Consider the following 24,506-nt stretch of genomic DNA (forward strand, 5'->3'; position numbering starts at 1 on the left):
CCAATTCTCTAAGAATGGCTAAAAGCTACTCTCCATCCTATTTCCCAAGCCTACAGTCTCCAGTTACATTCTTGGAATCATCCCTAAGACTTCCCCTCTTTAATAATCACTGTCTATATAATAATTAAACCAATCGTTTCTACTTACTTTAGGGCTCAATATTAATATTATCTCCTTGTCAAATCCATTTCCACTGCCTCAATTCAGACCCTACATTTCTTTAGCTATTGTATCCCCTCCTAATGAGTCTTGTGCTCTTGCTTTCTGGGTTCTTACCACTTTCACCACTGCCATCTATTACCCTTACAAAACAGATCTCATGATGAAAAATTCCTCTTCAGAAACCTCTGCTGGTTCTCCACTGTCTATAGAACAAAGTTCAAACTCTTTATGTTGGCATTTCTATACCCTGGCCCATCCTATCTGCCCAATGTTATCTGTTCTTGCCTTCCCCCATACCAAAAACAGTAAATTTAGAGATCTTAACTTTTATACAGAGCACTTTCACATATAACAACCTAATCAACATGAGTATTTAATGAGAAGGAAACTCAGGAAAGTAATTTATTCTAGATCCCAAATCATAAAGGCACTATAGAGCAAGTTTATTTCCTAGTTCTTTACACAGACACAGTAAAAATATCTTCATTCCTCTCACATGATATACTTAGTCTTTTCTTAAAATGCATGATTATTATTCTACTTCCATGTCTCAAATTACGATGTTATTCCTTAGGCCCTAGAATGCTATACTCATTCCTTGAGGTTTCCAAAGACCCATATAAACATTTTTCATATCATGCTTCATATTAGCTATTTATATTGACACATAGATCTGTGTCAAATTATATGCATTCTGAGGACAAGACCATAAATTACTTGCTCTATTTTAAAAGTTTGCTTACTGAATTGAAAAATATATGATTAAAACATGCCATACAAAATACCAAGCATCAAAGCAGAGTCTTGCCCAGGACTGAAAGGAGAAATAAACTGGATCAAACCATCTAAGCACACTGGCAACTGCCTACAATTCTAACATCTATCTTCTGAACTAGGCCAGTATCCCTATGCCAACTATTGGCACTGGTCTTTATTAAAATTATTGTTTCCTGAAAGCATAATTCAAAAAGAATAGGGTAGAAATAAAATTTGGAATAGAATGAGGGAGAAATCCTGTTGTAATTTTCCATTTTAACTTCATATTTGTTTAAATAACCAAAATCTAATGATACAGACTTGACAGCCTTCTACAAAGATCAGCTCAGCAGTCTATATGCCTGTCATTACAATGATCAACTTTGAAAAACTATTTCATTTCAGTACACCCAAATAATTCAGCTACAAATCAGCTTGCCACATAACATCCTAAAAGAGCCACTCTCATAAGATTGCTGGAATGCTGATTATCTGACTAACTATACCAATAGTTTCACAAAGCCATATCTAATGATGAAATTGAACAGTGTAAGCTTCAAGATTATACGTTGCTTCTTCAAGTAATCCAACAAATGATCAGGTTTGAATGCCATCTTACAAAGTTAAGAACAGGAAACCACTATGAAGCTAAGCAAGCAAAAACTCTTGAATCCTTTCTTCCTTCTATCAGAAGCACCTCTCCCAGCTACTGAAACACTGTTATAGCGCCGGCTTTTCCATGAAACAATAAAGGATAATGTTAGAATAAAAATTAGCCATCTGGCCTCTATTGAATTTCATTCCATTTGTAAATATGAGCCTAAATACAAAGAAAAACCAGACTATGAACATACGTAATTACAAACTAGGTCTAAGAAACACTTTTAACAACATGAATTAATTAATCTTTTTCCACACTCTATCCAAAAGTCTAGTACATTCTGTTCATCACACAGCAAAATGCTGCCACAAAGGCTGGAAGCTTATTCAGTAGCAGAACCCTTCCCCAGAACATAAACTCTGGTGCTGATCCCTATATAAAGAAATAAAAGAAAAAGCACATTAAAACTGTAACTACTTATTTCTATTATTGTAGGGAAGTTAAGAGCTGACAGATCAGAACTGACATTTTTTCAAATCAAAGCATCTAAGTTCAAGTCCTAACTATGCCCTAGGATAACTTCCACATCTGGCTGACAGCAACAAATCCACAGAGTTATTCTGAGGAGTCAGTAAATTATATACACTCTCAAAAATCATTGGCTTTACTACTATTCTGTTATAGCCACCTTATTCAAAGGAAAAAATACAAGATTTATATTTTTTAAAAAAAGAACATAAATTCTAACAAAACTGAAGATTATCTTGTCTTCCTACCTGTTGCTCACTTACATTCAAGGGTATATTATTTAATCAGTCAATCAATCTAAGGCTGGGCATGATGGTGCATGCCTGTACTCTCAGCAGAAGGATCCAACAGTTTGTGGCTAGCCTGGGCTATATACCCAGACTTAGGGGGGGGAGGAGTAATGTATTGTGGCAATGTAATTTAAAGTGGCTATGTATATGAAAGACGGACAACTTAATGCCACTTAACAGTATATCAACAAAAGTAGAATCTAGGTGGTAAGTATATAAATAATCATTTTCAGTTTTTCTGTTATGTTGAACTTCATAATGAAACAGTAGGGTAAAAATCAATGCTGCCACCCAGAGGAATGTTTCTATTATCATCTACTATACAGAAATGATAGTAAGCCAGACACAATGGTAACAGCCTGTGGTTTAGTTGTAGTAATAAGGAGGCTGAGGCAGGAGGATTACTGGAGCCCAAGAGTTGGAGACCAGCATGTGTAACATAACAAGACCAATCACAAAAACAGTAAAATACTACCAGATGTTCAGATAATTAGTTCCATTTTCTTGGAACCCTCAAGGCACCTTTACCATTCATCTCCTCTTTGTACAGCCATTCTGAAACAAAAAAAATGCTACAGTGTGAGTGCATGTGTGTGACAGAGTTTTGCTATATATTTCAGGCTGGCCTCAAACTGGAGCTCCTCTTGCTTCACAAATGCTTGGATCACCATGTCAAGATCTTCATTTGAAATTTCTTAACCTGCACTTACATACATGGTCTTGGGTTATTATAAGGTACCAAATGCCAAGTCTTTAATCTCTCCTGAAAAAAAAAAAAAAACCAAGCTAAATCAACAGATTTCTTTGATAATTTGACCACAGAAAACTACAGCTAGAATTAAACTATCTGTTGCTAACTTCAACATTTTCACTTAATGCCAATAAACCTCTTAACCAGAAATAGTATCAGCACTTTAAATGGTACCTGATATACAAGCACAAACTGCAGATACACAAACACTTGAGCCACTTCAAATGTTATCTAATCCTTCATCTCATTTTCTTTCCCATTCCTATCAGATTTTCAAGTACTTAATGTTACAACAGAAATCCAAACACTATAAGGTCAATTTTAAAATATGCATTTTATATATAAAATCAGACAACCTCACATGCTCTAGAATGATACTAGTGAAAATAAGAAAATAATAATTACAACAATATGGAAAAGTGGAACCCTTTATGCAATGTTGGTGGGAATGTAAAATGGTATGGCCGCTGGCAAAAAGACAAGTGGCAGGCTGGGAGTCTTAACTAGTGATAGAGCACTTGCCTAATACGTGCAAGGCCCTGGTTTCAATCCCAGACACCATAAAAACAAAAAGAAAAAAGAAAAGAAAAAGGAAGAAAGAAAATGGCAGTTCCTCAAAAGTTAGGGGTATATTCCCAAAAGAATTCAAAGTAGGACTACAACAGCATTATTCATAATAACTAAATTTTGGAAGCAACTTGTCCTTGCCCATAGATGAATGGATAAGAGAATGTATTACATACAAGGGTGAGTTACTCAATCTTAGAAAGAAAATCATGGCAGATGTTACAGCATGGATAAACTTTGAAGACATCATACTAAATGAAACAAAACACAGAAAAAGACAAATACAATATAAAGTCATTTAAACATGTTAACTAGTGAAGTTCAGAGACAAAAAGCATAAAAGTGGCTGCCAGGGAGTTCCAGGAGGAAAGAATGAGGAGCTGTTTAATAGGTACAGAATTTCGGTTTTGCAAGATGAAGAGTCCTGAAGATGGATGGTGGTGGTGGTTGCACAACAGAGCAGATGCACATAATGACCCTGAACTACACAATTAAAAATGGTTAGGATGATCATTTGTGTGATGAGTATCTTACCACATTAAAAATACTGAAAAATAAAACTGAGGAATTAATTTCTTCAAAAGGTCAAGTGGTGATTCCATGGGGACTGGCGGGCAAGCAGTCAACACTCCCTCTCTCCAGACCCTGAGACCTTCCTTGCCTTATTCCCCTCAGAGTCTCCTTTCTTCCCAGAGCCATACCAAATGCTTACTTCGGCTTCCAAAAGAGCTACCAATACTCCTGCTCCACCAGTTCTGAGTCAGGCAGCAAGGAACTTAATCCCTCTAAACCTGCCTCCTCTTTAAAACAAGGATAATTCCTACCTACCTGCCACACAACGTTGTTATGAGGGCAAAAGTGAGATCACATTCATAAAAGTAGCTTTCAACTGCCAAGTACCAAGGAAACATAAACTACGTTTAACTACTTTCATATGGCGATTGAGACGCTTTAATAACATAAGCTTTCACAAACATATGCTTAAAACACCTCACCCGTGTTCGCATTTAAAATATACATAAATATACATCATCCCCAAATAACACACCTTTCTTCTTTGCTCTTTAGCTAAAGGGCAACGTGGGGGCTTAGGGAGTGCTCATAAATACCGTAAAGCATTTGAACTAACCACCCAAAACGCAACAAATTATTCTACATATCCCACAAAATTAAATATTTATGACCCCTGAATAGGCCTGCAACACCCAGGAACTACACTTCCCACAAAGCATAGAGTGGAACACTGGCAGCACGCTGGGCGGCCTGGAAATGAAGAGTGACCACTGCTCCCTGCGAGCTTGGATCTTCGTCCCCTGGAAAATCGCAACGCTTGGCATAGAGTATGATTGCCTCTCCTTTCTGACAGCTCTGTCACCTCGCGGGTTTTCTTTTTTTGGGGGGGTAGGTTTTTTTTTTTTCTTGCCACTCACAGCGGCACTATCCGTCTTCCCTGCTTCAACCTGAGAATCATCTCCAATCTGTGACCTTTCCGCCGATTCCTAGGATGGCGGGGAAAGGCACCTTCTCCCCTTCCCAAAAGCTCCATTTCCAGGGGACATGGCAGGGGTCAGAGGGGACGAGCAGACGGACACTGTCCGACCCTGGGGCGGGCGAAAGGCCGCGCGCCAGCTCGGGCAGCAAGTCGGAGGGGCCGGGCTCCCCCTAACCCCGGGCCGAAGCGGATTTCGAGCAGGGGCGGCTCTGTCGGGAGCTCCGGTTTCAATTTCACGACGTGACAGTGCAAACCTGCGGCCTACAAGCGCCCGCGGCGGCGTCCCGCCCGCTCGCCCGCCCGCTCGCCGGCCAGCCAGCCAGGCAGGCCCGAGCGCCCCAGGCCCCCGCACGCCGAGGCCTCCGCTCGCCCGCTCGCCCGGCCCCGCGAGCCTCCAGTGTCCCGCGGGGCCCGGCTCTGCGTGGAGTTGATTCCCGCTCGCGGCCGGCCGCAGGCTCTGCGCCGCACTTACTCAGCTCGTCCTGGGAGGCGGAGGCGACGGCCGCAGCCATGTTGCGCCCGGGAGCGAGCGAGCGAGCGAGCGAGGGAGGGAGGGGCGGGCGGGCGGCCGGCGAGGGGGGCTCGCGGCCGTCGCCGTGCCGTGTCGTGCCGTGCCGTGCCGCAGGGGCCCGGGGCCGCCTCGGGTCCCTCACGCGGGCCGCGCTGCGCCCTCGAGGCCCGCCCGCCGCCTGCGTCCTCCGCGCTGCGAGCGTCGCTCCCGCCGCGCCACGCCACGCCACGCCGCGTCGCGCGAGCTCGCGACTCGGGCGCTCCCTCAGCCTCGCGCCTGTGAGGAGCCGCTGCCGCCGAGTGAGGGACCGACCGCGCGGCAGCTCTGCGGCTCGGCGCCCGGCTCGCTCGCCTCACGCCGGCTCTTATATTTAGAAAGAGCTGAGCCATCCTTCTCCCCCCCCCCTCCGGCCCCTCGCGCGCCCGCCCTCGCTCGCTCTCTCGCGCCTCGTCCTGCCCACCTGCCGCCGCCAAGCTAACCCCCGCGCGGAACCGAGACGCGGCGGGCCGCCCCACCTCAGCCTCTCCCCCTCAGCCGCAGGCGCGCGGCCTCTGACCTGAGTCCGAACCGGTCTCCATAGCCCGGGATGCTGCCGCGGCCGGCGAGCTGTAGGGCGGGCCGGGCCTGAGGGGAGACGCGCGCGGCCGCTCCTGCGGAGCCTGTGTACGGCCGGGCTGGGCCGCGCTGTCCCGGCCTCCGCGGAGAGCTTCCTCGAGGCGCGCGGCCCCGGCTCTGGCGTTAAAGGTGCGCGGCTGTCACGTCTTCCTGGCCCGAGCTGAAGAAACACGCGCCTGGACTGAGGAAGAGACGTGGACTCGGAAAAGTGGAGCGAGGCACGGGTCGGCGGAGGAAGCCCCGCCCTGCGCCTCGCGCCCAACTTCTCGGCCGCCGCGCTGACTCAGGCCGGGCCTCAGAGCAGACCCGAACTTTGAGCACAGAGCAGCCGGCACCCGGGGCTCAGCGCTGAGGGGAGGACCCAGCCACCCACCCCACAACGCCTCAGGAACCTGCCGCGAGCCAGGGCAGGGCCGGAAACACCATAGTTAAAAGTTCCAGTTTGAGCTACCAAGACTTGGTTTAGATTTCTTCCCAACGTGTGGGTCGCTTAGTGGGAATGCCGGCCTTAGTTTGTCCACGAGGTCCTGCATGGCTGAAAAATGGAATCCAGATTAAGGGATTACATGATTACTCCACTATCAGATATTAAGTGCAAGATCAGATTCCTTCCTGGGGGGGGGGGGGAACCTATCAAGACCCTAAGTGAATTGAAATAGCATATATTCCCCAAAAAATGGGATCCCTGGGCCTAAATAATGCCTTGAAATTTGAGTACATATTGTTCTAGATGTGATACAGGCAAGTACAAGATGGTAACAAACACTATTACTTCCTGTGTGTATTTGACATTTTCAAAGAAGTTTACCTTATCTTTGTAAAGAATGCAAATGATTCAGAATATTAAAAAAAAAGAGTCTTCCCTCCTCGTTCAACTACTTCATCTATGTCACACCCAAAACAAAGATTAAGGTAGGATTGTGTTGGTGCTTCAGGACCTTGTCTCCACAGGTTGAGAATGATGAGGCTTGAATATGGACTGTCCCCTGGGACTTGGTTTGCCAGCTGACAGACCCCCCCCCCCCAGACTGGATCCTGGGGGTCTGGCCTAATCAGTAGGCTAATAATGTTTTCACTGCCTCCTTGCCAGTGAGAAGCTGGAGGTAGGGCTAACGGAAGGAAGTACATCACTGGAGGTGTGTCCTTAGGGACTGTGTAGCTATGGTTTCTTCCTGTCACTGCTCTCTCTGCTTCCTGTTTGCCATGAGAGGAGCTGCTTTATTGGACCACACACTCCCTGCTATGATGTCCAGCCTTGCCTCAAGCCCACAGTAATGTAACAAAGTGGACCATGAACTAAAACTCTAAAACTGAGCCAAATATATTTTTACTGATTTTAAATGGTCAGATAATTGTCACAGCGACAGAAGAACAAACACAAGTGGGATCAAAGTTCTAGGTAAATGTGTTCAGCCTCCATAAACATTTTTCAATGTTAATTCAATGAACTTTATATTACCCAACAATCATTTTTGTTAATGACTTCAGAGTATATTAAACCACGCACTTCCATCCTCTCCTATCTCACCATGCTATCCAGACAGATGTTGTAACTCCCTGACTCCAGCTTTTGCCTCTGGGGACACAAAACTGACTATAGATATGTGCTAATGCACTGAGACTTGGTCCTTTTTGGTGGACATTCTTGCTCTTTGGTTTGGCATTTCTTCCAAAATAAGTGTGCAATGAACTATTTATAAATAGTACTGAGGTATAGAAATATCTGTCTACTCCTGTCCACTATCCCTTCATTTCATTCCCTAGAAAGAATCCTTGTCGGAGGAACTTAAGAGATTCATACAAGGTCCCTCACAGAAGGGGAAAGGAACAAGAATGACCCCAACTAACAATATGAGCAACAGTAGAAAGACTACCATAAATGCCGTTTCCTGATAATGAGATTGATGACTAACTTACATGCCATCATAGAGCCCTCATCTAGTAGTTGATGGAAACAGAAACAGACACCCAAAGCTAAACTCTGAGCTGAACTGGAATCCAGTTGCTGAGAGGGAGGAGTAATAAGAAAATGGGGTCAAGACCATGCTACAGAAACCCACAGAGACAGCTGGCCTTAAAACAAGGGGGAGCTCATGGACCCCCAGACTGATAGCTGGGAAACCAGCATTGGACTGACTCAGACCCCCTGAACATGGATCTCAGCTGGAAGGCCTGGGCACTCTAAGGGACCTCTGACAGTGGAACCAGGATGTGTTCCTGGTGCATGAAAGGACTTTGGGAGCACATTCCCCATGGAGGGATACTCCCTTAGCCTAGAGGCAGGAGGGAGGGCCTAGTCTCTGCTCCAAAATGACTTGACAGATTTTGATGATCCCTCCTGGAGGGCCTCACCCTCCCTGTGGAGTGGGGGGGGGATGGGATAGGAGGGAGGGAGAGGGAACTGGGATCCATATATATATATATATATATATATATATATACATATATATGTGTATATATATATATATGCGTGTGATATATATATATATATATATATATATATATATATATATATATGAATGAAAGAATCCTTGTCAACAGTTACATAGAAACCTTCCTGTTTCTGTACTGCATTAAAATACTCCTAATGTCTGGAAAGGCTGGCTGAGGGTCTGTTTGATTTATTTGAATGTTCAAGAATGGCAAGGATAGGGCTAATGGCTCAGTGGTTAAAAGCACGGTTGCTCTTCCAGAAGACCCTTGTTCAATTCCCAGGATCCATATGACAGCTAACAATTGTCTACAACTCAAGTTCCATGAGATCTGACACCTTCTTCAGACCTCTGTGGGCACTGCAAGCATGTGCTGCACAGACATGTGTGCAGACAAAACATCATGTACATAAACCAAAACTAAAATCTCAAAAAGAATGGCAAGGATAGCTCCCTTTGTGTACCATCTCTGAGCTCCTAGCATTCGAGGCTACACACCCAGAAGCATACAGCTCCAGACCTGGAGAACTAGAGGCTGTGGCTTACTTTATATAGGTAATTACTCAGGTAAAAGCAAGCTGCAGCTTTCAAAGCTGGAGGCTTCTAGCTCCAACATTGCAGGCCAGAGATTTAGAGCCTGGGGATATGGGGTCAGAGGCTATTGCTCTAGGCACAGAACCTAGCAGCTGGTTTTACAGAGCCAAAGCTTCAATTATCAGGACCCTCGGCTTTTAACCCTTGCCCACTATCTGGAAGTCTTCCACAGATGAGGCCTGCAGCTTCCTGACTCAGTTCTAAAGAGTTCCTTACCTTCTGTCTGTGCTCGCTACAGTTTCCTGCTTTAGACTACTCTCTGCTTCCTCACTTCTGCTGGTGTGGCCTGCTGGGGCTGAACACCCTCCTGCTTCACCTTCTCTCCATGCAACAGTTCAGCCCTCTCCACCTACAGTAAAGACTGCATATGGGTAAATAAAAGGCCACTTCAGAGAGACTCTTACTGGGGCCTAATATGAAACACAGGAATAGTACATAGAACACAAGCCTTCAAAATTAACCCTGATACATATAAGGGCCCAACAAGCAGAAAGGGGGTGTGGCATATGTAGAAGCATCTTCTAGCTCCACTAGTCACAGCTTTGCATGTCCACCAGTCATGAGCCTGGTTTGTGTGTGTCAATTGCGAGCTTTTTGCTGTTTCACCAGAGAAAATGCTTGCCCTTGTCCTAAGCATGCATAGCAGCAAGATAGGTGGAGACATAGAGATGTCACTGAGGCTTATCATGATGGAAGTGAAGTCTCCAAGAGCTGGTGCAGGCTGTCTAGGACAGACGTAACTAACTGAAAAGAGACCTCTTGAGCAGCCAAAGTCACAGTAGTCCTCAAAACTGTATTTGAGTTTCCTGTTTCCATACAATATTCACAGCAGCCAGGCCACCATGATAGCACTCCTGCTGTAGTCCCCTCAAAGGGAATGCTTGATTGACATTTCCTAGTCAAAGCAGTTGGATCCATGGGAAGAGTCTGACAGTTGTCCGTCAAATGGTAAGGAGTTCAGTCATGACAGCTTTGATTATTTAAAAGAGAAAAACATCAAAGAGTATTTACATTAAAGACCTATCGTGAGCCAGTCAGCACGGAACTCAGTGTTCAACAGTGTCCAACACCTAGTAAAAGTAACCTGAAAGAGATTTGAGCCTCTCGTGTCTGCCTCACAATGACTGGTTAGGGAAAGTGACTTTCCAGAATTTCAAGTGGATCTTTTCAGAGCCATCCCAAAATAAAAACCGAATGTAAGTAAAAAACCATGAGTGAGGCAATTTTAACCTTTAGACAAGATTAGCAACTTAGTTCATCATATGTAGAAATGCCAGTACCCATGTGTGCAAATCACCTGCATGTGTATAAACAGAGATTTTTGTTTTAACAGAAACAGTGGAATCTTATTACACATTATTATGTATTATAATTGTGCCAAATGATATATCACAAGTACCTCTTCTATATCACTGATGGTAATCATAGCTACTAAAATGCTAATTCATCCTGGTGTTGAAATTAAGTATTGGATTCATATAATCCTCTCAACTGTTTCAGGAAGTGGGGGTTTATGTGGCATGGGGTTATTCAGGAATACAGCCACAGCAACACAAACTAGAAAGTAAATGAGGGGTGGAGATCTGAGTCCCCACAGAGTGGACTAGAGCGTATTCTGGTTTGGTTTCCTCTGGTTGATTTATTTTCTATCATTCTGTGCTGTGTTGTATCATGCTGTGTTGTGTTGGGAATGGCCCCCAAGGCATGGTGCATACTAAACAAGCCTTTATCACTAACCTATGCTGTCAGTACCCCAAGTCTGTTTTGTTTCCTTACTTGTTTCAGAGTATAACAGATTAGGTAGCACTACAAGAGCACCTTGTCACAGGGCTACAAACTCAGCTCTGTCATACTGCTTTTATTTTTATTTTGAGGTATAGTTTTATAACCCAGGAGAACCCTGAACTCACTAGGTAGCCCAGCCTGGCCTCCACACTTTCCTAGCTCACTCTCCCCAGAGCTGGGATTACCTGTGCTACTACACCTGTTCAAACCTGATTCTTGCCCACTACAACCAGAATGTACAGAACTATTCATTCTTTTAACTATCTGCATGATATCACAAAATATATTTTTAAATTGTCCTTTGGTGCTGGGGAGCAGGCTGAGTCAGTAAAATGCTTGTTGTGCAAGCATGAGGACCTGAGTTCCATCCCCAGCACCTACATAAGAGCCAAAAGGACAGTAGGAGGGTGTAATTTCCATCACTGCATAGGCAGAAACAGGAAGATCCTGTTTGCTGTCCAGCTAATCTACCAAAGCAAAGAGACCCTATCACAAAAAAACATCAAGTAGAGAATGATTGAGGAAGACATCCGTCATTGAACTCTGGCCTCAGCATCCACACAGGTGTGCATACACTTTCACACACACACGTGCATACACAAAAAAGTCTTTTTGTGAGCACTTAGGTTCTTAATAATTTTTACTATTTTGAGCATTGTTGCCATGTTATGAGCATGTTTTTTCTGCCAGCCTTGTCCCACAGCCACGCCAGCCCCAAATAACACACAGAGGCGCTATATTAGATATAATGCTGTTGGCCAATTACTAGCATTTCTTATTGGCTAGTTCTGTCTTAAATATTAACCCATTTCTATTAATCTAAGTATTTCCACGTGGAAGAGCATCCAGATATCTGTTCTCTCAAGTCCTACATGTTGAATCTACTCCGCCCTCTGCCTGAAACCTCCTTGTCTCCTAGTCCCACCTATCTTGCTTTCCTATTGGCCAACAGTGCTTTATTCATTAGCCAATACAAGAAACATATTTACAGAATGACATCTCCCATCATTTCCTCTTTTCTGTCTAAAATAAAAGAAGGGTTTTAACTTTAACATAGTAAAATAAATAACAAAACAGTTATCAAATAAAGAGCACAGTTAACAATATTTAGTCCATTAACATTTAGAAGATTTAAAGAAAATATTTCATTATCTATCCTATCTTTGTGAGTCTAAAGTCCTATATGTAACTTACCTTTAACCCTAACTAAGGAAAACTATAACCATAATTATCTGTCTTCAACTCCATCAAAGACCACAGAAAGATAATATATAAACCCTAGAAATAACAGAGACAACTCACCTGGTCAGTCACCCAAAGTTCTTCTGTAATGTTCCATCTTCAGCCTATAGGCCATAGTGTGTCTAGCAGACTCCTCAGCAAAGCAAGAAATTTCAAAATGTCCCACCTGTGTTGGCAGTTTGTCAGTCACTTTTCTCTGTGTCCTGTAGAATGTCTGACAGATTCTTCCATGAAATAAGAACCCTGTAGCAATGTCCATCTTGTATCAGCTGTCACTTTTCTGTAGGTCCTGCATGTCCAGTTTATACAGCATAAAGTCAAAGAATCCGGACAAGAAACTCCATAACGAGTTTCTTTAATTTTCATCTTCCTTTCTGAGGCAGGTGGTGTAGCCCTGAACAGTTATGTCTCACTGTTAAGAAAAACCCTAAACCATTTTAAATGCCATATTCTGTGGGTCTTTGAAAGGTTTGAAGAATGTCTATTTATCTCAAATACATCTCAAATACATCTTGAAAACCTAACTAACTTAACTCTAAGTTTTAACTATCATAGGTAACTATCTTATAATCTGTTCTAAATTATACATTACATTTTAAATGAGCTATATAAACATAATACCAAAACAAGAGAAGTATACATATCATAAAATTGACCTTAAATTTGTATCAATAAATGAAAACCCATTCCAAAACAAAATATTTGTATCTATACCATAATCCCCTTTTTACCTTTAAAAAATGATTGGTTGTGGTCATTAATCATTTATAACCAACCCCATTTAAATGAAGACAAACATTTATAAACAAAATTTGGGTGTCATTCTTTCCAAACTGCTTCCTGCTGGTAGTAGGTGTTGTCTTGGGGATCCTAAGAAGACACAGAAATCCTGGCTGTAGTGGTCTGCAAGGCTGCCTTGTCCCAGCTGTTTTGAATGTTGGATCATCTGGGATCCTGTTTCAGGGCGTCTTGCTTGATCAAATCATGTTAGTCTGGAAGGAATCCACAGCTTTTCATTTTCTGTGGAAACAAAAATAGGAATCCTTTTCCCCAGTAATTTGTTTTGGACTTAAATTTTGGAGTCAAAGAATTTTTAAAATATATAAATTGAATTAATCCAGCAGCATTTGTTTTGTCAGTTGTTCCTATTTCCTCAGCAGTGAAACAATTTAAAGACAATACAATACCATACAGTATCCAGATTCTCTCTGTGCTTTTTATCTTTATGTGGCTTTTAAATATTTTATTTCTTCTATTTCTATTTTTTATTTATTGAGACAGGGTTTCTCTTTGTAACTTTTGCCTGTCCTGGAATTTACTCTGTATATCAGGTTCGCTTTGAAATCACAGAGATCTGCTTGCCTCTGTCTCCCGAGTGCTGGAATTAGAGGCATGTGCCATCACACTCAGCTACTCTCTCCAGCTGCTCATACACACCATTGAATTGTTAGCAGCACTTCTTAAAAGCCATGCTTTTTTTCTTTTTTTTTTTTTTTTTTTGCCATTTATGATGAGTCAGGAAACCTCCCTCAAAGGAGCCGTGCAAATCTCTGCTTGTCTCTAGCAAAACAGAGTCCAACCAAGAAAAATGCTGTTAAGAAGTCTTGCTTGTCTCTGTTCTTTTGTTTCTAAAACTCCTTTATAAGCTTTTGTCAAGTTTTAAGTGAAAGTTTTCAGGTCCACGTTGCAGTGCCATTTTGTTACCAGCATGTTTTCCGACAGGGCATGGTCTCAAAGCCGCGCTAGCCCCAAATAATACACAGAGATTCTGTATTAGATATAAAGCTGTTGGCCTGTTACTAGCATTTCTTACTGGCTAGCTCTGTCTTAAATAGTAACCCATTTCTGTTAATCTAAGTATTTCCATGTGGTCTTATCTTACCAGAAATAGGGTCCAGAGTTGTTCTCCCTCAAATCTCTACATGTTGAATCCCCTACTACCTTTCCCCAAATCTTCCTTGTCTCCTAGTCTCGCCTATCTTGCTTTCCTATTGGCCAACAGTACTTTATTAACCAATAAGAGAAACATATTTACATATTTACAGAATGACATCTCCCATCATTGCCAGAGATTATTTAATTATTTATGTTTGTGGACTCATGTATTTCTTCTATATTGAAGAAATACCTCTTAATTAAAATGGTATGACCTTTACAAACACACACACACACACAAACACACATACACACATAGAGTCATTCACTTCCTCCTTACCTAAATTGTTAACATCTAATTGTCCCTTTGATTATAGTCTCATAGTTTTCACTCTAGAAATCAATGGCCCATACTTAGACGGCTGCAGGGTATGGCTTGCTGTTATAAAGCTGGAGAAGGATCATTGTAAAATCCTTAAAAACCATTTCAGGCAAATCAATTTAAAGAAAGAACACACAAACTGGAGGTTAATCTTCTGCACATCCATGCCTGGCTATGTTAAGAATACCTTCAGGTCACCCACCAGCATTTTGTCCCAGAACTCTGCATCTTCCTGGTTGTTCTTACCTTAATCTGTCCACCCTTTGAAACACAGCCTTATTGAGCCTCCTGCTTACTTTCTCATAGTAAAGCTGGACTTTCGTTCTTCCCTCAGCCTGCTGTACTCCCATAAAACTAATCACCACACAAAGTCTGGTGTGAACCTTTCTGTTTCCTGTGCAGGAGATCAACTCCAGGACTCACACATACTAGGCAAGCCATCTGCCACTGAGCTGTATCTTCATCCATCCCGTGTGGACACTTTTTAGTCCCACTCTTATCTGAACCATTTGATTTGATCTCTTTCTAACCTCTGGTCTGATGGTTTCTTGTGGCACTTTTCTGGTCTTTTCCCATGCGTCTGTCAGTCACTGCTGTGGTGCACATTTAGAATGGCACCCTCACTGAGGCCAGTTAAAGACTCACTTTCATTTTGGCACTATTAGAACAGAAAACTCCAAAGGTCAGGTTTTAATGGGAGGTCTTAGTTCATTGGGCACATTACCTCAAAGAAGATCCTGGGAATTCAGCCCTTACCTTCACACTCGACTTCTCTGCCACATTAGGATAAGTAGTCTCCTGCCTCGCCATAAGTCAGAAAAGAACAGGGCCAACAAACCATTGCCTGAATCCTCTGAAACTGATCAAAAATCAACTTTTCCTATTCCAGTTGACTTATCACATGTTTGGCATAGGAATGGAAACATGACCAAAGTCAACTTTGTTGTTTTCTCTTCCTGTTACTCCTTTAAAATTACTATCTTGGAACCTGGGACTATTGCTCAGGCAGTGGGTCCCCTGTGACTGAAATTACAGATGGTTGTGAGTTTGCCTGGAGGTGCTGGGAACCAATCAAAGTCTTCTTCAAGAGCAGTCAGTGCTCTTAACCACAGAATCATCTCCCCAGCCCTACCTCAATGGTTCTATTGTGGTATCACTATCTTGTTAATCAGAATTCTAGAAGTCACCCTTACTGTCTTCTCCCGTACACTGGCCTTGACTTTTCAATCTGTCTTGTGTTTATGTAAGTCCCTTTAATTTTATCACCACTATTACAATTCAAGGTCATTTCTCTCTGCCCCCAAATATCTGTTTACTATTATTGAAACAGATTCTTAGTGTGCCTATTTCCATTCATTTTTCCCCCATTCCCTGCTTTGTGTACCAGGCTTTCTTTTTCTGGCCAGCCACCAACCAGCTCCCAAATTATGACTCAGAGACGTATTATTAGTTTTCAATGCTCAGCCTTACCATAGCTCTTATTTTAATCTGTTTCTCTTTATCTACATTTTGCCTCGGGGTTTTTACCTTTCTTTCTATGTATCTTACCTCCCTGCTAACGCAATGTCTGGCTGGTGACTGCCTGGCTTCTGGCCCAGGGCATGTTCCTCTCTTTCTTCCTCATTCTCTCCTACTTCTTCCCTGTTCCATTGTCAGAGTTACCATAGACTGCCCAGGCCTCCTGAGACCCACGTTTAGTGGGTCTGGGTTGGTCTTCTGCTGGTTTCCCAGCTATCAGTCTGGGGGTCCATGAGCTCTTCTTGTTCAAGTCAGTTGTTCATGTGTGTTTCTTCAGCCTGTCTTTACCTCTTTGATCATCACTCCTCCCTCTCTGCAACTGGATTCCAGGAATTTGGCTCAGTGTTCAGCTGTGGGTGTCTGCTTCTGCTTCCATCAGCTACTGGATGAGGGCTCTAAGATGGCATATAAGGTAGTTATCAATCTCATTACCAGGGAAGGGCATTTAAGGTAGCCTGTCCACTATTGCTTAGATTGTTAGTTGGGGTTATCCTTGTAGGTTTCTGGACATTTCCCCACTGTGAGATTTCTCTTTAAACCTATAATGGCTACCACTATCTTTTTTCTTGCCTCCTCTATTCTTTCCCTGACTCAATCTTCCTGCTCCCTCATGTTCTTCTCCTCCCTACTCTTCTCCCCTTCTCTTTCTCCTAACTTCTCCCCGACTCCCTGCCACCCCACTGCATGCTCCCAATTTGCTCAGGGGATCTTGTCCCTTCCATATGTCTCTCTTAGGGTCCTCTTTGTTTCCTAGCTTCTCTGGAGTTGTGGGTTGTAGGCTGGTTATCCTTTGCTCTTTGTCTAAAATCCATATATGAGTGAGTACTGTTATGAGTATGTTTTACCACCAGCTTGGTCCCACAGCTGCGCCATCCTCCAAATAACACACTCAGAGAGAGACTGTATTAGATATAATGCTGTTGGCCTATTACTAGCATTTCTTATTGGCTAGCTCTGTCTTAATTTCTATTAATCTAAGTATTTCCACATGGTCTTATCTTACCAAAGAGAGGGCCTGGTGTTCTGCTTTGTCAGTCTTACCTGTTGAATCTCTCCTCTATCTATCCCTGAATATTCCTTGTCTCCTAGTCCCACCTATCTTGCTTTCCTATTTGCCAACAGTGCTTTATTCCTTAACCAATAAGAGAAACATTTTTACGGAATAACATCTCCCATCAGAGTACATACCATGTTCCTCTTTTTTGTGACTGGGTTACCTCACTCAGGATGGTTTCTTCAAGTTCCATCCATTTGCCTGTGAATTTCAAGATTCCATTGTTCCCCACCCCACCCCCACTGAGTAGTACTCCATTGTGTAAATGTATCACATTTTCTTTATGCATTCTTCAGGTGAGGGGCATCTAGGTTGCTTCCACATTCTGGCTATTACAAATAATGCTGCTATGAATATAGTTGAATAGATGTCTTTGTTGCATGAATGTGCATCTTTTTGGGTATATACCTAAGTGCTAGGACTGATTTCCATTGTCCTGAGGAACCACCACATTGATTTCCATAGTGGCTGTACGAGTTTGCACTCCCACCAGCAGTGGAGGAGTGTGCCCCTCTTTCCACATCTTCTCCAGCATACTCTCTTTGGTGGTTTTGATTTTAGCCATTCTAACAGGAATAAGATGGTGGCTCAGAGTTGTTTTGATTTGCATTTCCCTGATGGCTAAGGATGTTGAGCGTTTTCTTAAGTATCTTTCAGCCATTTTGGATTTCTTTATTAAGAATTCTCTGTTTAGTTCTCAACCCCACTTTTTAATTGGATTATTTGGTGTTTTGCTGACTAGCTTCTTGAGTTCTTTGTATATTTTGGAAGTTAGCCCTCTGTCAGATGTAGGCCTCTGTCTTCTGTAGGCTGCCGTTTGGTCTTGTTGACTGTGTCCTTTGCCTTACAGAAGTTTCTTAGTTTCAGGAGGTCCCATTTATTAATTGTCTTGGTATCTATGCTACTGAAGTTATGTTCAGGAAGCAGTCTCCTGTACTAATTCGTTCAAGGGTATCTCCCATTTTCTCTTCTAAGAGACTCAGTGTGGTTGGATTTATGTTTAGGTCTTCGATCCATTTGGACTTAAATTTTGTGCATCGCCATAGATATGGGTCTATCTGCACTCTTCTACACACCACCATCTAGTTATGCCAGCACCATTTGTTGAAGATGTTTTCTTTTTTCCATTGTATAATTTTAGCTGCTTTGTCAAAAATCAGGTGTTCATAGGTGTGAGGGTTAATATCAGGGTTTTCAATTCGATTCCATTGGTCTACCTGTCTATTTTTGTGCCAATACCAAGCTGGTTTCAGGGCTATAGCTATATAGTAGCCTTGAAGTCAGGGATGGTGATACCTCCTAAAGTTCCTTTATTGTACAAGGTTGTTTTGGCTATCTTTTGTTTTTCCTTTCAAGGTCTGTGAAGAATTGTGCTGGGATTTTGATGGGGAGTGCATTGAATCTGTAGATTGCTTTTAGCAAGATTGCCATTTTTACTATGTTGATCCTGCCTATCCAAAAGCATGGGAGAGCTTTCCATTTTCTGGTATCTAATTTCTTTCTTGAAAACTCATGAAAGTTCTTGCTATACAGGTCTTTCACTTATTTGGTTAGCGATACCCCCAAGATATTTTATGTTGTTTGTGGCTATTGTAAAGGGTGATGTTTCTCTGATTTCTTTCTCAGCCCCTTTGTCGTCTGTATATATTAGGGCTACTGATTTTTTTGAGTTAATCTTGTATCCTGCCACTTTGCTGAAGGTGTTTATCAGCTGTAGAAATTCCCTGGTAGAGTTTTTTCGGGTCACTTATGTAAACTATCATATCATCTGCAAATAATGAAAGTTTGTCTTCTTCCTTTCCAAGTTGTAGCCCCTTGATCTCCTTTTGTTGTCTTATTGCTCCAGCTAGAACTTCAAGTACAATATTGAAGAAATATGGAGAGAGTGGACAACCTTTTCTTGTTCCTGATTTTAGAGGTATCTCTTTGAGTTTCTCTCCATTTAGTTTTATGTTGGCTGTTGGTTTATTGTATATTGTTTTTATTATGTTTAGGTATGTTCCTGTTATCCCTGATCTTTCCAAGACCTTTATCATGAAGGGGTGTTGGATTTCGTCAAAGGCTTTTTCAGTATCTAAAGAGATGACCATATGGTTTTTCTTTTTCAGTTTGTTTATATGGTAGGTTACATTGATAGATTTTAGTATGTTTAAGCATCCCTGCATCCCTGGGATGAAGCCTACTTGGTCATGGTGGATGATTTCTATGATGTGTTCTTGAATTTGATTTGCCAGCATTTTATTGAGTATTTTTTGCATCAGTGTTCATGAAGGATATTGGGCTGTAGTTCTCTTTCTTAGTTGTGTCTTGTGAGGCTTGGGTACCAAGGTTATTGTGGTCTCATAAAAAGAGTTTGGCAATGAATCTTCTGCTTCTATTGTGTGGAAGAAATTTAGGAGTATTGGTATTAGCTCATCTTTGAATTTCTGGTAGAATTTTGCACTGAAGCCATCTGGCCCTGGGCTTTTTTTGGTTGAGAGACTTTTGATGATGGGAAAAAAAAAATTTTTGAGGGGGGCATCAGAAAATAGTGTTATCTGTCAAAAAATACTTTTGAAAGTTTGAAACTAAATGTTCCTTAGTATGTGTGAATAAATATATTGATAGTCCCCTTTTCCTTTATGTATAAACTCAGGGTTAAAGTGTATTTTTTTTTATCACAAAGTACATTCACTTTGCCTTTCAGCCTGCCTTTGTAGTATATACCTAGCGAGGATTTTTACAAAGCCCTATAAATATGGCATGTGGTTTGTCTAGTATGCAAACATACTGATAAGAAGCTGTATCTGAATTTTGTCCCTGGATGTTGGGCATAAACATGTGGGTGTGTACCACCAATACCTTGTTCACTCTAACTCTAGAAAACAACTAACTTAAAGACATCCATCTGTCTCTGCTGGGATTAAAAGCATGGGCTACCATCACCTTGCTCAAATATTTTACCTAAATTACTCCAATTCTTAGAGATTTAGAAAAAAAATTGAACTATAGTAACCTTTTGAATTTACTTAAAAAATTTAAATCTCTTAACTTTTTTTAATACCAAACAACAAAAATATATTTTTTATTTAAGAAGAAAACTCAAAACCTGATGTCCAAGATGACATGGGTCACGTGGCAATCTATATAGTCTATCACTCCAACATAAAATTAAGATGTGTGATTTAAAAAAAAACAAAACAAACAAACAAAAAAAAAACCTATTTTTTCTTTAATGCCAGTAAGGCAAAGGTGTCTTTGGTAAATTATCATTTTAAAATAATATTATTTTTTATTTTTACTTTTCATACCTGATCAAATGGAAGTTATCTGTTAGTCTTTATAAATTCAAGAGGTCTCTCCTGTTCAAATCTAATTTTTATGAATCTCGGTGGTATCCCTAACATTTTTTTTCTCCTATGGAAAAAAAAAAATCAAAATCTCATCCCCAACATAACACATATCTTAGTTTCCATTCTGAACTCAACACATCTTTAAAATGTACAGGTTGATTTAATTCAGCCGTTTTCCTAATAGCCACTCTTTTTCTACAGCCATTGTTCCTTTTTCATTGGCATTTAAAAAACTTAAATGTTAATAAGCACTGAATAATCTACTGTTGGGGGTCTTTATTACCCCTTTCTGTTTATTAAGCATATCTTTTAAAATGCAAATAAATCTTCCCATAACTGCTTATCCTGTAGGATTGTGTGGCATGCCTATAATATGCATTATGTTGTAATATGCAAAATACTGTTTTATCTTACCAGATACATATGCTGGAGCATTGTCAGTCTTAATTTGTACAGGTATTACTAATATAGCCATAACTTCTAATAAATGTGTAATTACCAAATCAGAACTTAAAGCAATTGGCCACTAGAATCCTGAATTTGTATGTATAGTATAGTGATAGATAAAAATGTTTTTTCAAACCTTTGGTATTAACATGTGTTCCTTATTAAATTCTGAGGCTTCTAGAACATCTTATACCAACGCCTGACCAATTTCACCATGCGCTTGTGCTATACAGGACCTGATCTAATATGTGTTATATACAAGGGATAATTTCTATTTCTGATTATTTGTTTTAATTGAATAAATAACAAAGTTAATCCTGAAATGTCTGGAATAAGTTCAGTGGTTTCAATATGTAAAACAACTGTTGTTTTATTTTATATTGAGAGTAATTATATTAAGAGTTTCTAGAAAAATCTAATAATATCATAAGAAAAGCATATAATTCTGATTTTTTTTAACTGAATCATAAGGGCTTGAGCCAAATTTACTTATTTTTCCTAACTTATAATGTGCCTTCCCTGATTTATTTGCATCAGTATAGCATACAGGAGGTCCAGAAGCCAATTAGTTCTTTTTATAAACTGAAGTCTCTTGCTTTGGGGATATTTGTTGCTAGTCTTTACCCCAAAATTACTGCAAGCTATTTGCCAGTGTTCATTTTCTGCCCATAATGAGGTAATTTCAGCATTAGTAAAAGGTACCATAATTTCTGTTGGGTCTATTCCTGCTAAATGAGGAAGTCACATTTTTCTTTCAGAATCAATCCAGAAAACTTTTCTAGGCCCATAATTTTTTTCAATCAAGCTCAGCCAATCCAATCTCAGCCATTAATCTTCTCTCTGTACAAGAATCCCTGCAGGAGAATAAATAGAGGGTAAAATAACCAGAATATAATCAAGCTCTGGATCTAAGTGATCCACGTATGCATCCCATAATTTTTTTTTTACCAGTTAATTCTCTCCCAGCCTCAATTGATAATTTACTTGGAAGACTTAAGTCCGTACCACTTCATAAGTTTTGAAATAAATTACTTAGCTCTTTAGTAGTTAATCCAATTGTGGGCCATAGCCAGTTAATATCTCCCAGGGATTTTTGAAAATCATTGAGTTTCACATAGGGAGAATGAATACTATATGAAATAAGTGCTTCCTTAAATCTCCTTCAAATCTATTATTTCTATAGGATTCCACTTAGCTTCCTGATAATATTGGGGTGCTTATCATCTCCTGGTCATTCTTGTACAGTAACTGAATAAACTAAGGTTGGTTTTCTAATAACCTTGGGCCGTCCCTCTTCACTTCCATCATGTGGTGGCATGGTAGAGTCCTTTCTAAATTCCTCTGTGTCTGAGTATTTTTCTTAGTTTCATTAATGAGTCTTTCTAAGGCTTGTATCTTATTGGTCGACTTTTCATATTTGGCACAATTATTAGGCCAATTTTTGTTTGGCACAAGAAACCACGTGGCTGTTAAGGATGAAACATGAATTACCAGACTGATAATAATTACAATCAGCATTATGTCAATCCCAGTTAAGTCCTTTATGCCTTGCTGCTTCCATTTGCAAGCCACCCATAGTAGCACTACAAAAGGTTCCTTGCATTGTGATATTTCCCATCCTTAACATGGGAGTGACTTTTCTTTTTAATATTACTTATCTCTCTTCTTAAGGACTTCCCAGGCATCTCAGCAAATCTGCTGACTTCGCAGTTTTGTCCACAGAATTGGTGGCACATTTGGAGGAGTGGAGGTGGCCAAAGCTGCCATAAGTTGGAGCACCAATTGTCATTTGTAACTAAATTCGTATCTTATGATTTTACCAATTAAGACTCAGGAGTCAGAGGCTGGGGTAAAAACCTGCTGGCTCACAGAGGCTGAGGAGCAACCAGCCGACCTTCCTCCTTCACCAGCAGTTCAGAAATTGTGTGCCATTCCAAACCAAAGGGGACCAGCAAGCCAAGACCCTCACTTCTCCTCCCTGTGCATTTTTCGGTCCATCCCCCTGACACTTTACTCTCTATGGCTACTTCCTGTCAACTTGTTGCTGGCTCTACCGCTTGACCTCAGGTTTTTATTTAGTTAATGCAATCTCAGGGTTCACAGTGTAACCAAATATCTGCAACACTAACTAGGTTGTTTATTTGTTTGAGGTGATTGTGAAAGGGATTGTTTTCTCAAATTCTTTCTTGGTATGTTCATTAATTGTGAATAGGAAAAGAACTACTTTTTGTGCAATGATTTTGTGTCTGCTGCTTTGCAGTGTTTATCAAACCTTACAGGTTTCTCGTGAAACCTTTAGGGTCTTTTATGAGTGTGACCATATTGTCTGCAAAAAGAGATAACTTTCTTTCATTATCTGCTATTATATCCTTTTCTTTCTTTCTTTCTCATGCTTTATGGCTCTGACTAAGAATGTAAGTATGATACTGATAAGAATGAAAAGATAGTCTGTCTTAGTTAGGGTTTTATTGCTGTGAAAAGACATCGTGATCACAGCAATTCTTATAAAGGTAATATAATGCAAAATTCATTTAGTCCAACTTCAACAGTCCCCATCGTCTGTCACAGTTTCAATAAAGTTTCCAAGTCCAAAATCAAAGTCTCTCCTGAGATTCATGCAATCTGTTATCTCGAATCACCTTAAAAATAAAAATAAGAAAACAGATCACAGACTTGCAACATATAATGGCACAGGATATACATTAGCATTCTAAAATGCAGGGAAGGGAGCATAACAAGAAAAACTAAACCAAAGCAAGATCGAAAACTATCTGCATGAACTCCAAACCCTGTATCTCTGTCTGGTGTCAAAATGCTCTTCTGATCACCCATCCCATTCAGCTTTTATGAGTGAACACATTTCTTTCTCTTGGACTGATTAGCAGCTCTCCTCGGCAGGTATCCCATGGCTCTGGCACCACTGACATCTTTGAGTCCCCAAGGCAATCCAGGCTTCAACTTCACAGCTTCACGCAATGGCCTCTCCAGGCCTCCATTCAGGGACACTCTGATATATGCCTGGCCTCAGCAGCTCTCCTTAGGGGCAAATTCCATAACCCCTTTCTTCTGTCTTTAATTCCAGAACGACATGTCTGAAGCTGTCAAGTTCTGCTGCTTACTGGGTCTGGAACATAGCCCCCTTGTTAAATTATATCTTCATCAACTGTCTGTCCTACACTGCCTAAGCTTGGCTGTCCTGAAAGTGATCTCAAGACTAGGTTGACCTCTAAGTCAGAGAACCGCCAGCCTCTGCCTTCCCAACGCACGGATTAAAGCCATGCACTATCACACCTCTAAACTTTTCTTTAACTCCTTTTCACAAGTTGGAAACTTAACTGGGTGGGATCTTGCCCAGAGATCCCCATTCCCAGCTATCAGTCTGAGGGCCCATTAGCTCCTCCTTGTTCAGGTCAGCTGTCTTTATGTGTTTCTGCAACCTAGTCTTGTCCTCTCCATCTGCATCTGGGTTCTAGTTCGACTCAGTGTTTATGTATGGATGTTTGTTCCTGTTTCCAACAGGTATTAGATGAGGGCTCCATGGATAAGTTAGTTGTTGATCTCACTATCTGAGA

The 24,506-nt window shown here is 41.2% G+C and overlaps 1 protein-coding gene across 1 annotated transcript in view; it reads right to left on the reverse strand.

The window, feature by feature from the left end:
- The window catches only part of Ecpas (Ecm29 proteasome adaptor and scaffold), a gene marked incomplete at its 3' end in the record, with an annotated part of 129,567 nt that extends 123,636 nt beyond the window's left edge, over positions 1-5,931 (reverse strand). Inside the window, 1 exon segment of the mRNA XM_051187859.1 lies at positions 5,620-5,931. Within this exon segment, the coding sequence (XP_051043816.1) occupies positions 5,620-5,659 (40 nt within the window).
- Between the last annotated feature and the right edge of the window lie 18,575 nt (positions 5,932-24,506).

The sequence above is a fragment of the Phodopus roborovskii genome, unplaced genomic scaffold, assembly GCF_943737965.1.
Source record: "Phodopus roborovskii unplaced genomic scaffold, PHOROB, whole genome shotgun sequence".
Classification (NCBI taxonomy): domain Eukaryota; kingdom Metazoa; phylum Chordata; class Mammalia; order Rodentia; family Cricetidae; genus Phodopus; species Phodopus roborovskii.